This window comes from Hyperolius riggenbachi, chromosome 5 (genome assembly GCF_040937935.1).
Source record: "Hyperolius riggenbachi isolate aHypRig1 chromosome 5, aHypRig1.pri, whole genome shotgun sequence".
NCBI lineage: Eukaryota > Metazoa > Chordata > Amphibia > Anura > Hyperoliidae > Hyperolius > Hyperolius riggenbachi.
In genome coordinates this window covers 76336033-76354504 of record NC_090650.1, presented here as the reverse complement: position 1 = coordinate 76354504, position 18472 = coordinate 76336033, and the positions used below count along the sequence as shown (strand labels likewise).

The window sequence follows — 18472 nt, the reverse complement described above, 5'->3', positions numbered from 1 at the left end:
AAGATTCAGAATGTATAAATAATGGGATTTAGGTCTTATAATGATTTCACACTTGTGGCTGCATTTGCATTGCATTGTTTTGGATAAGGACAGGCAGGCAGCATAAACACCTGATCCCAGGAAGGGGGTATTAATGATGCTGTAGAACATTTTAGCAAGAGGAAATTGCCACTTGAAGTGACTCCATGAAATTTCACTGATTTGTCACTGAAATCCAGCTCTGTATATTTCATCTGTCTGAGTGCATTTGTCCACTTACAGTTTGATTGGCAGTCCTGAACTAAACCTCAATTTATGTACAGGCTTGCAAGTATTTCAGGCTAATTTTATTTTATTTCTTATTTGTTACATTTGTTTGCTACTAAATAGTACTGCTGTAATGTGTATTTATGGTCACTAGGGGCAGTGTGAGACAATAATAGAGGACTTCTGGTTTTTGTTCCATATTTTCTGTTAGCAGGGAGAATTCAAAACAGTCAAAGAATTTACAGCACAACAAGCTCTGCCCACTGAGATCAAAAGCAAAGTAGAGGAAAAGGTGAGTACACCGGAGTCTCAATGCAGTCGCTGTTTTTTTTTGCATAAGTCAGCACGGACTTGACAATTGTTTTTGAGGCCTTAAGGGGTCCCCTTCTTAAGAAAAGTACACACTTTCCTGAAAAAGGGAATTCCTTGAGGCCCTGAAACAATTGTCAAGTCTGTGTTGACTTATGCAATAAACCAGCGACTGCATTGAGACTCCGGTGTGCTAAACTTTTCCTCTACTTTGCATTGACTTTAAAGGGTGACCTCAGCACTGTTATGATCTGTTATGATCACTCAAGTAACCCCCACCGCTCCCCCTGCACACCCACAAAAAAGTAAGGGGGAATGTGAGTGATAACAAAAATAGATTGGAAAGCATCAATAGATCCTTTCCAATTTAAGGCGGCTATAAAAATTAAAGTTCATAATAAGATTCCTCCTAGGAGTAGATGGGATATCTAGTGTAAGTGACAGGGACAAAGGAAAAAGTAATGTATAGTGCATTTCACTCTGGCAGGAACGTATATGTCTTATCTGTAAGTGTAAAGATATATTTTACTTTTTACATTTTTCTTAATAGTGGTCCTTTAATCTACTAAAATGAACACTTTTATTTGCATTTGGGGAACAAATAAACTTTGCTTTATGTATCATTAAAAAAGTGCTTTGTTTATTAATCTGCTGTTTCCCCTATCTAGGAATATGGAGGATACCTCAGCACACGCCTTGTTACAGCCAAGGGAGATGAATACTTCCAGTGTGGAGCCGCTCTCTCTCCAATATCAGACTTTAAACTCTACGGTAAGCTTGGAATAAATGTAGAGGTGTCCATATGATATGAAATAGCATATTAGCTGGTTACATTTTTCATGTCCAGATTTTATCTACTCTGACGACACAAGGAATGTGCCGCATGTGAAATTCCATAATACAGAGATTTCTGTTCCCCTGATCTCTAAAATATGGCTCCACTAAGTTTCACTAACAGGTTGAAGCACACCTGAACTGAGAGGTATATGGTGGCTGCCATATTTATCTCCTTATAAAGCGGACCTGAACTCAGAACTTCCTCTCTGCTCTAAAAGATAAGCAACAGCATAATAACTTTTTTAAGAAAAACATTTCTTTGTTACAGCTGATACAAATCCTACAATAAATCTGCAGTGTGTCTACTTCCTGGATCTGCAGTGTGTCCACTTCCTGGCTTTCCATAAATGGCAATGAAGACTTCTTTTTCCATAAAGGTTATCATGCTGTGGCTATTTTTTTAGAGCAGAGTGGAAGTCCTAGTTCCACTTAAAGTCAGCACTGTCAAAAGTGTATGAGATGGGCAGACAAGAGGTATGTAAGCAGCTGAGAACTTGCCAAGTGTTCCTGAGTGTAGGGTACACGTTGAGTGTACCACTTAAATTGTATTTATATCCCTGTTTGTTTTCAGTGTATTTCTTAACGTCTCATCCACTATGTTTTGCAGCTTCTGCTTTTTCTGAAAGATACTTGGGTCTACACACTATTGATAATCGAGCGTATGAGGTATGTAACTAAGCCAGCATTTTTGATATGTAAAGTTGACGTGTCCTAAATGCATGAAAGAATTTGGAGATTGCTCCAACAATCTGGACTGAAGTGTCACATGAAAATATGCATTTGTATTAGTGCAGCACCACAGAAGCAATGCAATTTTCTGCTAGGCCTTGAATGATAATCAAAACTACTTATACAATAAAAGGGTATGTGTTGGATTTACAATGTTTTACAAAATGCAAAGCTGAATTACTTTCATTAGACACTGGCATTTCCCCATAATTCTTGGCGATGAAGAAACGCTGTTCAAAAGGCAATCATGAAGGTTTAATGGTGGCATTCACTCTAGCATTAGATGTTGTTTAATTGGCACCACATTTTGGCGATGCTGCTTGCAGCATCTCGTGGTAATTTTTCTTCCCATGGGAATGGAAGAGAAAGGCCAGCATGAACTGAAATGGTACCTGTCTGTCTTAATGATGACAGATCAGGGGGTGTCTCAGGCCTAAATACTTACCTAATCCAGGTCACATGTACACTCCGCCTTCTCCTCAGCAGTGCAGTTGCGGCCATGTTTCTGAAGACTGATGAAGCTCTTTGGAAATTGCTATGCATATGACCCTGCTGGCGCACACAGCCCCAGGGTCATATGAATCTAGATTTTAGCATAGTGGTGATTTGCAGGGGGCCGGTGCATCGCACTTCAACGCTTGCCTCAGGTGTAAAACCGGCGCACATCCTGACGAAGCTCGCAAGTGGGCGGGCGCAACGCGTCGATGGGCGGGTGCAAATCCCGCGGCCTTGAACGCTCCTAACTTTCGGCAGCAGCTGCAGCAGCATGACTGGAGGTCGGCGTCTGCTCCCCGAGAAGGCTCCTGCGGACTGGGTTGAGCGAGACAGCCGACCACCGAGACTGGTTACTTGGGTGATGCCCTAGCACCTCATAGCAGCCCTATTGATGGCGAAATCCGGAGTTGAGACGGAAATCGATAGGACTTAAAGCTTATGGTGAGATCATTCCATACAAACGACCTAGCACGTCACTGCAGCATTCCAAGCTGAAGTTGTTCAACTATTTATACCTACACTCAACCTGTCTCCCCCTCTCTGAAGATAAGGACAGTTGGTACCGGTACCAGAAGGGGGTATGATTGTATGAGTGTTTATGGTGTGAATTTTGAGTGAGCGCTCTATCATGGCCGTGTTTTAAATGATTTTAATTGGTTGGTCTGCAGTTGACATGTGAATTCCAAATAAAGCAAATTTTGTAATTTTCTATACCTATGAGAGACCAGAAATTATTTATCTATACTAGTAAAACCGGCCTCAAGGTTTGTCTGTATGGAAGCTGCATAAACACTAAAAAGTACTCTTGTGTACCCAAGACAGTCAAAACTGTAAATATCAATTGTAACTATTATATACAAAGTAAGACTACAGGGTTCCAGGAAATTTCTATTTAGGATTAGCACTATGTTTTATTTTTCATTTTCACATCTAGTTTTCCATAAGTGAGCAGTGGTGCTGGGATACAATCCGTGATCACGGTACAGCCATGATTTACAAACATTTTTTCACTATTCGACGTCGTGATTCGAACCCCTGATCGTTTAGCAATCATGGGTTTCAATCACAGATTCGGCCATTGGTAAGCGGATTTGGCTGTGATCATGGATTCTACAGGCAATCTCGTCTAAAATCCAACTCGAATTCGAAAGTCCGTTTCAAATCCGGGTCACAATCATGACTTGAATGGATTTTGGGACTGCCGTGGCCGGATTTATTTGAATCCGTGATCGGGGATATCCAAGCAGCAGTAGAGTGAGTACAGAAAGCAGTGATGGAACTACAGTCATTTCTCACAGAAAAGTATAGCAGTAACACATGTTTTGCAATACACATGTTTATTCCCTTAGTACAGGGGTAGGGAACCTATGGCTCGGGAGCCACATGTGGCTCTTTTGATGGCTACATCTGGCTCACAGACAAATCAGTAGGGGTTAATTCACTAAGTTATACTGCTCAAGCAGCACAGCTTAGGGTGGCAGTGCAAGTAACATTTTCAAAGTAGGCACGCTACTGCTGTAGCATGCGCTACTAACTTACTCGCGCGACCCCCAAAACTATAGGCTGCTCCAATTATCTCACCCTGGACCCTGTCAGGTCCAGTGACTTTGTAGGACGAGATCCCACACTTTGATTGGCCCAATAGGATGCCTGTCACTTGATCTCGTCCTACAAAGTGAATCAATCCCCAAGTCAGTTAGCTAATTGTACAAGCTTTTAGTCTGTATTTCTCTTGTCTGGCTCTTGGGGAAATTGCTGATGTTGCTGAAACCCAAGAGAAGCTGAAGATATGTCTGACACTTCCACTGCCCAGAGGATCAACTGTATACACATCACCATGGCAACAGGGACATGAGCCCTCTGCTGCGCATGTGCACTGTCCTAGTTTGAAACATATGGTATGGCTCTCACGGAAATACATTTTAAAATATGTGGCATGTATGGCTCTCTCAGCCAAAAAGGTTCCTGACCCCTGCCTTAGTGTGTATTGGAACAAAACAAAAAAGTGAGGGAAAAAAAGCAAATTGAACATAATGTCACATAAAACTCCAAAAATGGGCTGGACAAAATGATTTGCACCCTTTCAAAATTGTGGATAAATAAGATTGTTTCAAGCATGCGATGCTCCTTCAAACTCACCTGGGGCAAGCAACAGGTGTGGGCAATTTAAAAATCACACCTGAAAGCAGATAAAAAGGAGAGAAGTTCACAAAGGGCCTGTTTCCACTACACACCGAGTCTGGATGCAGAAAAACTGACGCCAATGAATGCCTATGGAAAATCTGCATCAGAAAAATTGTGTTTAGTGGAAACAGGCCCACGGCCATTCATATCCGTCAGTTTTCTGCATGTAGCGGAAATAACATCTCTAGTAGTGGAGTGGAAATAGACCCTAGTGTTTGCATTATGTGTCTGTGTGTAGCAGACTATGCATAGAGAAGGAGGGAGGCACTCAGGGAGGGAAGTGAGCTGCCTTTTTTTATCATCAAGTGCCTGTAGGCATGAGCCTATAGTGCCTCATGGTAAATCCAACCCTGTCCCTAGGTGGACACAGGAAGCCTCTGGTGGATCTGGAGGCTTTCCTTTTCCTAGGTAAGTATTTTTTATTTTTACTTTTTTACTTTAGGTTCACCTGGGGTTTCCTTTAAATAAAACCATAGTGACCCAGGACTAGTGTTTCACACGGATGACATTCACGTTGGAATGATAAATAATATGTTTGCATAGATTTCCAGCACACACAGTAACTGTGTGTGCAATAAAAGCAATAAATTAGAAGCAGAACATTTTCACGCAGTCATTTTTGCTGCTTACAGCGGGATTCTATTCAATTTGTCTGAAATCTATATCCTTTGTTCCACTCAAATGAGAAGGCCTGTTCAACTCCGTGTTGTAGCTTATCAGTCATTTCTGTAAAGCCAATTTTCTCTCCTTTTTACTGACGATAGCCTTTTTAATCTATATTTCCACAGTCGGCCAAAATAACCTTTCGTGAGTCCTTATCGTATGAAGCAAAATTTTTGATTATCCACGCTACTGCAGACGGTGAGTAGCGCTCTATTAATCCTTAATCTATTGCATAATGATAAGAAGCTATTAGACAGATGTGCCTCGCTGAGCAGTCAGAAAATGTGCTTTAATTAATTTGTCCCCTTTTACTGATACTAATCTTATTTTACAGAAAAAGTCCACTTCCAACATACTGCCGAACTCATAACGAATCTAGTCAAAGCCAAAGCCAATTACTCCTTACTGGTGAGTCTTTTCCTTCCCGCTCTCTTCATGTCCTCCATTTATGGGCGTTTTTTTTATTAACGTAGGCAGGCTTGTGTTACTCAGGCAACGTTTAATCAGGATTCTTTACTTACGCCAATTAGCCATAGCATTCAATAATGATGAGGTAAAATTTAACCTCTTGAGGACCAGTGGTATACACCCCCCTAGTGACCAGGCGTTTTTTTACAATTCAGTACCAGCATCAGCCTATGCATGTGATTAGATTGTGAGCTATTAGGAGGGACAGTTAAGTGACTAGGCTGTCCTCTGTACAGCACTGCGCTAGATCGCAGCGCTGTACAAATGTTTATTGCTTTTTCCAGAGCCGGCGCTGCCATAAAGGCAAAGGGGGCAATTGCCCCGGGGCTTCGACCTTGCAGAGGCCCTGCGCCGCAAAATGTTTATTGCCGTTCCCAGAGCCGGCGCTGCCATAAAGGCAAAGGGGGCAATTGCCCCGGGGCTTCGACCTTTGCAGAGGCCCTGCACCACAAAATGTTTATTGCCGTTCCCAGAGCCGGCGCTGCCATCAAGGCAAAGGGAGCAATTGCCCCGGGGCTTCGACCTTTGCAGAGGCCCTGCACCGCAAAATGTTTATTGCCATTCCCAGGGCCGGCGCTGCCATAAAGGCAAAGGGTGCAAGTGCCCTGGGGCTTCGACCTTTGCAGAGGCCCTGTGCTGCAACCCTGCCAAATGCTGCTCCCCGGGTCCATGTGAGTGTGCTTTGATTAATAATCTGGTCGGCGGGTGGGCAGCGGCAGCACATTCCTTGCACTCTGAGGCTGGCACGCTTTCTCCCTCTCACTCTATGACCCGGAACGTGTTTACACATTATGCGCCAGGTCATAGAGAAGGAAGGAGACAGTGTGCCAGCCCCAAGTGCAAGGAATGTGCAGCCGCTGCCCGCCGATCAGACCTGGGCAGCAGTCGGAGGGTCGCGCGTGGGGGGAGAGGGGGTGTTGGAATCTCATACAGGGGGGCCCCCATGCTTAGATTTGCCCCAGGGCCCTTAAACCGGCCCTGCCCGTTTCCCATGTATGAAAATATTTTACTTGTCCAGCCATCCGCTAGTGTCCAGTCCCCCAACTTCCACATTGATGTCCCACATGGCTGCCAGTGTTTAGCACGTTGGGCGAGTGTGTGTGATATCACACACGCATCCCACGTGCTATACGCAGGCAGCGAGTGGGCGCGAATGTGTAAGCGGCTGGACCGTAGCAGCGGGCGGCCAGTTAGGTTAAGTATTTTTATTCTGGGGCACATACAACATTTGGGGGGGGGTAGCAGCCAGAGGGGTTCCATTGCATATATCGCGCGTCCCGATATCGCACAACGTTACCACCGTGCACCCCATTCACCATGTCGGCTTGAGATTTCCCAGCATGTGCAATTGATACAATTGACCATTTTGAGCCCAAAATTGGTCGAATTGTTGATCAGACATGCTTGTTTTTGCACCGCTTTTCATCCAATTCAAAAGTACTGATCAAATCGGATGCAAAATTGCCAGATGTATGGCCACCTTTACCATTGAAAATTTTGTATTGTGGAGTGAGTTTAAATCAACTTTCAGAATCAATGCAAATATTCTGTTTCCAGCATGCTCATTCCCTGACTCAAATAGATGTGTCAGTCAGCTCACCTGTGAGAGTGTTTAAATTGATGTTGCAGCTGATATCTTTGAAAGACTAAATGTATTGAAAATGAAAAGGTTTACATTACAAATGTTATTACCGTTGGCTGACCAATCTGATAACGACACTTAATGGACTTACTAGATTTCTCGCTGACCTCTGGCTGTTGACAGTGGAAATGGCCATTAGATAGATAGATAGATAGATAGATAGATAGATAGATAGATAGATAGATAGATAGATAGATAAATACCTCAGTAGTTGGAAGCCTCTGGACAGTCTTCCAGGTTCCTCATAGAGCTCACTATTTCATATAAGGTCCCTCTTCATCTTCTGGCCTTGAGCGGATGCATCCGTACTGGGCATGAGTAAGTAGGGTCCAGGCATGCCCAGTAGAGGGAAACTGCTACTGGTACATAAGTTTGTCCAACGTGCACAAACAAGCAGAAGAAACCTGTTTCACACATTTTGTCAAATAAGTATAGAGGAACAGTGAGGTGTAGGGGGATTTGGGAAGCCTCTGGAACATCCAATCACTCTGGGACAGAAGCTTTAAAAAAAAGTAAAAACTCAATGTGCACGGCTATGTCTTCCCAGTCCTTGGATGTATATTTTGGTAGTTCCTCAGAGCCTGTTCCACTAGTAACCCTGAGATCCTGAACCTGTGCACCTGTGTAACAGCTGGAAAGTATCTAACTCTACCTACTGAGTCTGATCACTTATTGTATATGTTTAAAACTGCAATAGGAGATAGGAAAACAAGCATGCCCAACATGTCAAGTTCAAAAGCATGGTTACAGGACCACTTCAGCAAAGCACACGTCTGTCCCCATTTGGACGCTTGTCAAACTTTGTGACAACATGTCAAGTTGAGTTGGAAGCACCAGCTCTGGATGTGGCTTTCCAGAGTTAGACTACTATGATTCAAAAAAGCTCTCCTGCGTCACAGAGAATAACTGTCCGATTCTCAGCAGGGTTATGTCACTTTATTACTCAGCAGGTTCAGAAGAAGTCACTCCAGTCTCTGCGTCAGTCTTATCGCAGCATGCGACCTCTGTTATTGACAAAACCATTAATGTCATTTATAACACTCAAGCCCCCTGGCTGACATTTTCGTTTAATAGCTGTAACCTTTATTATGCAACATTTTTAATTGGATAATGATGCTCTTAAATTTATAGTCTGCTGATAAATAAGAAAATGTCATTTTTAATGGGTTTCAGCCATAGTCTATTAACAGCACATTAATTATCTTAAAATACTAAGAACACTTCTGTGGTTTCCAGGCCTCTATGTTTTAATGCAATGGCCCGGTTGTTTAGAGACTGTGACAGTGAAAATGTTCTGCTATCAACAGATTAGATACTGATGGATGTGTAAAGTTTGGGTGTTCTAACTTCACTTTTACAGTGGGTTGCAAAAGTATTCAGCCCCCTTGAAGTTTTCCACATTTTGTCATATTACTGCCACAAACATGAATCAATTTTATTGGAATTCCACATGAAAGACCAACACAAAGTGGTGACTCAGGGGGCCAAATAATTACGCACACACCACTTTGCAGTTATTTATTTGTAAAAAAAATGTTTGGAATCATGTATGATTTTCGATCCACTTCTCACGTGTACACCACTTTGTATTGGTCTTTCACGTGGAATTCCAATAAAATTGATGCATGTTTGTGGCAGTAATGTGACAAAATGTGGAAAACTTCAAGGGGGCCGAATACTTTTGCAACCCACTGTATTTAAAAAAAAAGTATTATTGACGCATGAACCATTTTGATATTGTTACTAAAAATGACCTCTTCATGTCACTTAGTAGCAAGGCCGATGTAAGCCACATGGGGCCCTGGGGTAAAAGTAACTTGGGGGCTTCCTACCACCCTTTGCCCCTAAGCAAGCAAAGTCAGCATTAGTGGCCCCTCTCCACCAGACCTCCCAGGTGGTCTCCCGCTCACTTCTACCTTTGCCCCTGTAGCTGGAAGCTGAGCCTGAGCTGCCTTGTAACAACTCGCCTGTCCCGGCGGCTGCTCTGTACTATTCTCAGTCTTCAGTCACGCTGCTTGTGTTTACTTCATCCTGTGCATTTTATGTGTAAATGATATTCAGGAGATGTAGGTAGCATGGCTGAAGACAGGAGATTGGAAAGGAGCACCCACCGGGATAGGTGAGACAAGTGAGGGACAAGGCAGCTCAGCTACAGAACACGCGGGGCTGGGGCCTTGGGAGTGGTCAATGGGAGACCACCTGGGGGGTCCAGTCAGTGGCGCAGCGGGCCTCTGGAAATTCTCCCTTTTTGCCTCGATGGAAGTGCCAGCTCTGCTCAGTAGTCATCTACAATTTTGTAAAATTGGCAGGAACTTGAAAAGTCACAATGTGGCAACAGTGCACTGTTGTATTGAACACTCCAAAGCTTCCATATTCCTATATTAACTATTTTCTTCCCAGGGAAGCAACTAAAAATTTGCTCTGCCTGGTGAAATTCTTAGGTTTTTTGCAGTTTCTGCAGAGATGGATTTTGTTTGAATTGTTTGTCTAGATTTGTTTGTCTTAAAGTGTACCTGTAGGGGAAAAAAGTACCCCATTTAAATACTCACTTTAATAGAGTAAAGCCTCTGGATAATCCAGAGGCTTTTCCTCCACCATGCCAGCTCCACCATGCCATTCCAGTGCTGGGACACCCCGATCCTCTTTGACAAGGGCTTGTTGAACAGAGCGTGCAGCCACACTCCTGTCCAGGCTCGTTCACTTGTTCGGCTAAGTCCAAGCACATCCATGCTACTGCACAGGCATTCTTCTCCTGTGCTCGTTCATGGATGGAAGCGCGACCGCATACTTCCAAAGAGTCCAGGCATCCAGTGGTGGTTGAGTTGAAAGAGTCAGAGGCTTCACTCTACTGAGGTAAGTATTTCGACATCTAAAGGACAACATCTACATGGCTTTGTATGTTTTTCCCATGCTTGTGTGGGTTTCCTCCCACATGCCAAAATCATACAGATATATTGTGAATGTTACATTTAAAGCAAGTTGCACCATTTGCGCAATGCTCAGTAAAAAAATTGCTGTGGGCTGTGTACGCACAGTAATTTTACCATGATTTAGTAATCATGCCCCATATTGTTATTGGTTTCCTCTGCAATGGGGGCAGGTTGTAAATGTCATCTATTGAAAAGAGGTTACTTTTTCATTAATTAATTTAAAAAACATGTTTTTTTCCATACAGATATACCCAGATGAGGACCACTATATGAAGGACCCTCTGATGGAGCAGCACTTGCACAAGTCCATTGTGAATTTCTTTGAAGAGTGCTTCAGAGTTCAAGACAAGCCTCCTGTAGCAGCCATAGATGACGAGGAGGAGGAGGATGATTAACTTACGTTCGTGCCAAGCACAAACCAGTTCTTACATAACAATATGCAACTGAATAGTTTTCCTTGGAAAATTACAAAATGTTATGTTTAGCATGTGTTTAACGGAACAGAGGCCTCACTGGCTCACCAGACCCCAAACCTTCTTCCGGGGAAGAACGTAAAGCATGGTGAACTCAGCGTAACCTGCTGACCGGATACATTGCTTTTTCTTACCAGTGGGAAATTGTGGTACTCAAAAAAACAAAATTGGGCCGAAAAGAAACATCTACAGGTGGAGAGGCAAAAACATTCAGCGGGATTCCAAAAGGACTACAACTTGGACTAGACAACCTGTTAACATTCATTCGTAGCATTCAACTCATTCTTATTACCACACTAAAATAACACAGCATTTGAGTCAGAAGAAACTAATATTATTAGTATGAAAAAAGGATTATAGCACAATTATTTTATTAGTACTAATTTACAGTTGGCTTGTTCATACCAGGAAACAAAAAACAAAAAATGTAAAAAACAAAACAAAAATCCACATCAAAAATAAGCAAATGGCAACTTTTCAGGGCAGCATAAAATAAGATGCATTAATCTTACTAAATCACTGGCATCCTTTTTGTCATTAGCTTATGGTTTTATCTTATTTTACTGCTTGTTTTTATCATTTTTTTTTCTGATTTCTTTACCCGTGCCCTTTTTCTTTGCAGAATGTTTTAGAGTATGAAAGTTGTGTTCGAACAGTTGCATTCTCAAAGACGATGTTTCCCATTGGCAATTTTTCATGAGGACCTCATTGGTGCTTGTTCATTGTAGTACTTTGTTGTTCAAGACAGGATGAACGTCTTTGTAAATTAACATTGGGCTGTAAATATATGGGAACCTTTTCCAAGAAAAAAGAAAAAAAAATCATAAAATTTTAAAAAAGCAGAACTCCAGCCAAAAATGTGTATTTTTTTTGTTTGTTTCCTTTGTTCATGTGGTTTCTTTTTAGCTTTGGATAGAGTTGAGAAGGGTTAGATGCCGTGCTTGTTTTTTTTTTTTTTTTTTTTTTGCTGTGTCTCCTTTTAGGGGGCTTGCCTTTTACTTACTGTGCTCCTCCTGAAAACCCAGGTTGTTGTGGAAGCTGAATTTACTTAAAGTGTAACTGCAGCCATGGAAATGGCACAGTACAGTTTTCAGTGTGACCAGGCTGGAATCCAAAGGCCTATTTTGACATGCATATGCTTTCAGTAGATGCTGCAGTCATTGTCCAAATAGAGCAGTACACAAATCTGTGTTACTACTGCTTGCTTAGCTGCTGAGTAGAGCTAGTCAGAGGAACATTCTCTATCTTTACAAAAAATCTCAACTGATTATGTTTACACAATCTTTTGTCAAGAGGCTGATCTTGATTTTTTTTGTCAACATCTCCAATCCAGTCAGTAACATCCCTGGAGAAGGGAACATCCCTGGATAAGGGAACATCCCTGGAGAAGGGAACATCCCTGGAGAAGGGAACATCCCTGGAGAAGGGAACAGCTCTGGAGAAGGGAACAGCTCTGGAGAAGGGAACATCTCTGGAGAAGGGAACATCTTTGGAGAAGGGAACATCCCTGCAGAAGAATGGACACTGCAGCACTCCTGCAGAGAAGGAGAAAGTATGTTGCTGAAAGAGAGTAGGAGAAGTATCCTCCAGTGTTCCTGTATGTGGGGACACTTCTCTGCAGTATCTAATGATCTTTTGGGAAAGTTGCTCGTATAATCACTGTTTAAGGTTTAAAATGAATAGTGTGGGCTATATTCATTTTGGCCAATATAACACTAATTACTATAAATAGTTTGTATACTCTGATTTCTCTAGTTCTTTGCTTACTGAAAATCTACTAGAGAGTCAGCCACAATGGGGATGACTCACAAAGCTTATCTCATGAATTATTTCACCTCACTTATTTTCACCCAGACTCAGGGACGGATCTAGGGGGGGGCAAGCGGGTCTCTTGCCCCAGGCGCAGTTTGTTGAATTCTTAAAAAGGCGGCAAAATGTGGATGGGGAATGGCAGTTTAGGCGCCAAAACCTGACCTTGCCCCAGGCGCAACTTGGGGCAACTTGGTCTAGATCCGTCCCTGCCCAGACTATAGGGAGAGATAACTCATGAGATAAATGTTCAGGAGAGATAATGGCCCATATGCAAGTCACTTTTTCACCTGAGTTTTCTCCTAGGTGATATTTTTCAATTTGTCAATAAAATGTTTTTTTTAAGCCACCAGAAAGCAAGAAAATACTCAAAATAGTTATAATATTACCCTTCCACCTACTTTCTGGTACTTTTCTTGTTAAAAAGTACTGGAAAACTATTTTATCGAAGATGAAAAATTATCTCCTAGGAGAAAACTCAGGTGAAAAGGGGAATTGCATATGGGCCCATGTGTGAGGTGAAACAGATCAGGAAAGAAAATTTGTGATTTAATGGACCTTATTCAATTTACTTTTTCTCCTAAGTTTCTCATAGGAGATTTTTTTTCTTCCATTTAAATAATGTTTTAGCTCTCTCTACAGTTGAAAAAGTACCAAAAAACAAGGTGAAAAAGTACTGTCAAAATTATTCTGAGTGTTTTCTTGTTGGTTATTTAAAAGGCATTTTATGTGCAAAGTGTGACACTATCACTTAGGACTAAGATAAAATGTAGGAGAAAAAGTGAATAAATAAGGGCCAAGGGGCTCATACGCAATTCACTTTTTCTCTTGAGTTTTCTCCTAGGTGATATTTTCACACCTTGTCAATATAATGCCCTTTAAACCGCCAGCATGTAAGAAAATACTCAAAATAAATTTGAGAGTACTTTTCACCTACTTTTTGAATTGCTGAAATTGAGGATGAAAGCCACTTCCTGCTGCACTGCCCCAAATATACTGCAACCAGGGACACTTACTTTAAGAAATTGATGGAACTATTCCCAGACTTTTTCACATTCAAAGATGAGAGAAAAACATATATCTTACAGGGAGAAGAGGAATCCACAGTGACAATCGCTGCACACTATGTCACAACTGTAAACCTAAAAATGTCCACAGACTGCTTAGCCATCGCCCCCCCTACCCCACCCCTTTCTATGTCCCACTTTCCCCCTTGCTTTGGCAATACCTGTATGAATCTTGGTCATGCCAATAAAACTTTTTTTGATTTGATTTGATTTGAATAGAAGACGAAAAACTATCTCCTGGAAGAAAACTCAGGAGAAAAAGTTAATTGCATATCGGCCATAGAGAGGTAATACATGAAATAAGCAGATAATTGAGTGATACTTTAGGAGATGAGCAGAGAAGGATAGATATTTTTTTAGATAAAACAAACAAGGAAAGTATTGTGAGTTAAAGCAGACAAGAAGAAAAAAGACAGAAGGAGAGATACTACATAAGTTTATTTTAAGTAACCCCAGTGTCACTAGGACAGGTATGAAGGGGGAATAACCCCACTGGTGACACAGACAACAATAAAAGAAAAAAGAGCTAACCCTTTTCAACTTGATTCAGAACTAAAAAAGTGGAAGATTTTCATCAGCATCTGCATACTATTTTGTCACAAATACAGATAATTCCAATGACACCATTGGTAATGCTGAATACATGGTCTTGATTTACCCAGATAAGGCCAAGGTCATAGATCATTTTTGGATGTGGAAATTTGTGACTGTTAGTGAATGTGTATTGATGATGATGATTTACCAAAATTGGCCTCTGAGTTCTTTCAAGTATAAAATAAATACCTAAAAAAAAATAAAAAATAGAATGGAATGTATTTGTCCGTATAATTATAAGTCTCACTGAGATGGGAAGTGTTATGTAAAGTTGGGATAAGGTATGTCTGCCACATGGACCCATTATTATAGGCAATAATCTCTAAGTGTGTTGTGCTCCCGCCAGTAATAAACCATACTTTTGGTCTTTGTACAGTGCAAATATAAGTTTTCACTCCCTCATGGATAAACAAAAACATCTATTATGTCAAAATTATAGAATACCCATGTAGCTCAGGGTGACCCAGAACCACTAGGAAAGTATAATTGATCGAAAAGCCCTCCTACAGCAACGTGGAGTATAATTTGCATTCTTGCATTGCATTCTTAAAGGGAAGGTTCAAGCAAAAAAAAAAAAATGAGTTTTACTTACCTGGGGCTTCTACCAGCCCCATGTAGCCATCCTGTGCCCTTGTAGTCACTCACTGCTGCTCCAGTCCCCCGCTGGCAGCTTTCTGACCTCGGAGGTCAGGGCCACATTGCATACATTTTTACGCATTCCAGCTAGTGCAGGAACAAAAATTTACGCGTTGCACCACTAACGCGTAAAAATTCATGCGTTAATGTTCCTGCACTAGCGGGAATGTGTAAAAATGTACGCAATTCGGCCCTGACCTCCGAGGTCAGAAAGCTCCCAGCGGGGGACTGGAGCAGCAGTGAGTGACTACGAGGGCACAGGATGGCTGCATGGAGCTGGTAGAAGCCCCAGGTAAGTGAAACTCATTTTTTTTTTTTGCTTGGACCTTCCCTTTAAGGTCTTTTTTCCATGTATGGCTGAACTGCTTGTCTGTAGAGCAGTTCAGTTGCCCATCTGCCAGCCACAAGTGCCGTTCAGCTGTATTTACATGCAACTGAATGGCAGCATTTAGTAACACCGCATGTGGCACGTTTAACACACGGTGGCGTTACCGAGCAGCAAAAAACTCTTGTTGCGTGTCAGATGCAACTACTTGGAGAGGCCACCCGGTGGATGGGAGCAGTTGACAGGCGGTGAATTTATCACCTTCAGCTGCCCATGGAAAATGGGCTTATCATATAGGCTGAAGTTAACAGTTTTCCCAATTCTTAAACAGCCGTTGTTGCACGCAGAAGGTAATCATTACCAATTGACTAGCTACACATTTTTGCAAGCTTATAGTACACCTGAGAGAGAAGCACATGGAGGCTGCCATATTAATTTCCTTATAAAACAAAACAAGTTGCCTGCTGATCTCTTTGGCTACAGAAGTTTATGAATTCCACACCTGAAACAAGCATGCAGCTAATCCAGTCAGACTTCCATCTCAGAACATCTGACCTGCATGTTCAGGGTCTATGACTAGAGGTATTAGAGGCAGTTGACCAGCGGACATCCGGTCAACTGGTATTATTTAAAAGGAAATAAATATGTCCATATTCTAGGATGGTAATTGGATATAAACATGTAAAGTTAGGAGGCACTCTGACAATAGTTACAAAACTTGTAGGTCAATTATAATGAAACACACGTGTTTTGGGATAAACCCTTCATTGGTTGAAGAAAGGCTTATCCTTTGATAGTTATACTCATGAAACCACAAACTTTATCATAACAATCATAAGGCCTTCTCTTTATAGCTATCTCTGGAAATTCTTTTGCAATGGCATATCCACAAATGTAGCATCGGCAGACGACAATCATTGGAACTATAGAACGGATGTCCGTGGCCATACTTTTTCTCATTGACCATTTTACCGCTGACCATTGGATAGGTTACATTAACTTGTTACAGCAATGAATACCTTTAAAAATTAAATAGATTCAGAAATAAAACCTTAATAACAACAAATACAAACAGCATTAATAGTTTTTCAAGCAGTTGACATAAAAATACAGCACTTTTACGTCACAACTTAGTTGAATAACACATTTTTATGATATTTTCTGTCAAAACAAAAGCAAGAATATTTGATTTGTGTGCAGGTCTTCCTTGTGAAGAACAGATGTTTGACAAGATAACAAATATCTTTCAGGATATCTTACAAGACCTTTGCCTTTTCAACAGCTTCAGTTACTCAGAGTTCTGTCCCACAAGTGTTGTGTTCAGAGGTATACTGCACCCTTCTTAGAAAGAAAGTCCCACCACCCTCTGTGGATGGATGTGGAAGTTAGAACCCACTTTGCATTCTAACACCATCACTTTCCATAAAAGCCTACTGAATCTAAACTGAGAAGTTCTTACAAGGCACTGAACTTCATCCTGCTGGTGACAGAAGAACTCTTGAAGTTCTTTAGAGCATCTTTACCAGTGGCTATGAGTGTATATTGATCCTGAAAGAAAAGTGTTATTATTATGTGGGGCTCTTGCTCCTCTAAAATTCCTTTATTTTATCTGACCATTATAGAACAATGCAGCAAAACTCCAGGCTTTGTGATCTGCAGGAGATGACTGCCCATGTGAAAATGAATCGCACAACAAGTTTGACAGGTGGAAGTAAAACTGAAGTCACCCTTTGGCATAAGGATGTAGAAAAAGGCAGAGCGGCAGCAGCACACTTCCATATAAAAAAGCCAATCTTTCATAGTACTTCATTAAAACAATATCAAAAACTTGACAATATCCCCTGTGGAGAGGGAACACGGGTCGACACCTGTTTCGCAGCCACACAGGGGGTGCTTTGTCAGGACATCAGGAGAACACCCTGTGTGAGTGCAAAACAGCTGTCGATCCGTGTGCACCTTGCATCTACCTATTTCTCCACAGTTGATATTGTCAAGGTTTTTATACTGTGTTAATAAAGTACTATTAAAGATTGCCTTTTTATATGGCTGTGCACTGCTGCTCTGCCTTTCTCTACATCCATTGTCTTTATGATTGGGTAAGAAGCACTTCTTGAGGCCTCTGCCTAGGTCCTGTGTGCCTTTCTGTCTCAGCAGAACTCAACCCTCCAAAGCGCATATAGGTGCTTTATTGCATATCAATGGCAGCTGTACATCAGCATTACAACAGCATCATTTTTCTGGATGATTGAAGCTGAGGAGTGATGGACCTCTAACCCGGATAGGACCCCCCAACATATATACCATTTTCATCCCAGAGGCGGGCAGATACTATACAGATTCCCTTTCTGTCTACCAGGTTTACAACCTCTGGCATGTGTCTGGATTTGGCACAGGAGGATTGCTTGCAAATTATTTCCAGCCATTCCCTACCCTAAACCAATAAAGCTGAAGATTGCTCGTGGCCACACTCCCTTTCTGGTATGACCATGGCTACACTGCGCAGGCACATAATGTGGCCCTTGCCTGCACAGTAGCACTGAGCCACTTGTGTACGAGTGTCTCCATGCTAGCTACTGCACAGGCACAGCTGTCTGTGCACCTGGACAGTGTGGCCATGCTCCTACATGGACAGGAGGGCTGCCACAAAGAGGGTTGCGGCTAGTGGCCGAGGGGTCCTGAAGAATCTAGGAAGTCTCTGGAGCATCTTGAGGCTCCCCCATTCTGACTTAGGTATGATTTTCTTTAAGCTTTATGTTCACTTTAATGATGGAATATTCATACATGCGGGCTTCTTCTGTGGAGGACACTTTTGCTGGACACCAGCAGGCTTCTTTGTGAGAAATACTAGCCAGAGATGATCAGTGAGATGTTAAGTTCCCATGTTGAAACTAATTTTGTTGCAAATTGCAAGCAACTTGGAAATGGGCCTATACAAATCAACAGCAACTGCACTTGGTTGACCCCATATTGCAACCGCAGTGTATGCAGTTTCCCCAAAAATAAAATAATTTGGCAAATTAGAATCTTATTGACCATTTCTACCAAGATTTAGAGACTGTGGCCCA

At 41.9% G+C, this 18472-nt stretch overlaps 1 protein-coding gene across 6 annotated transcripts in view; it reads left to right on the top strand.

The window, feature by feature from the left end:
- DPP6 (dipeptidyl peptidase like 6) overlaps positions 1-14700 on the top strand; it is a 1780442-nt gene extending 1765742 nt beyond the window's left edge. For 4 of the 6 annotated variants that reach the window (XM_068235888.1, XM_068235891.1, XM_068235890.1 and 1 more), the window contains exons 22-26: positions 1224-1326; positions 2000-2058; positions 5589-5661; positions 5798-5871; positions 10749-14698. In XM_068235888.1, the coding sequence (XP_068091989.1) occupies positions 1224-1326; positions 2000-2058; positions 5589-5661; positions 5798-5871; positions 10749-10898 (459 nt within the window). In that variant the 3' untranslated portion in view covers positions 10899-14698. Of the gene's footprint in view, positions 1-1223; positions 1327-1999; positions 2059-5588; positions 5662-5797; positions 5872-10748 lie in introns of all 6 variants that reach the window. The other 2 variants (XM_068235887.1, XM_068235889.1) reach the window with 2 other exon arrangements.
- The last annotated feature ends 3772 nt before the right edge of the window (positions 14701-18472 follow it).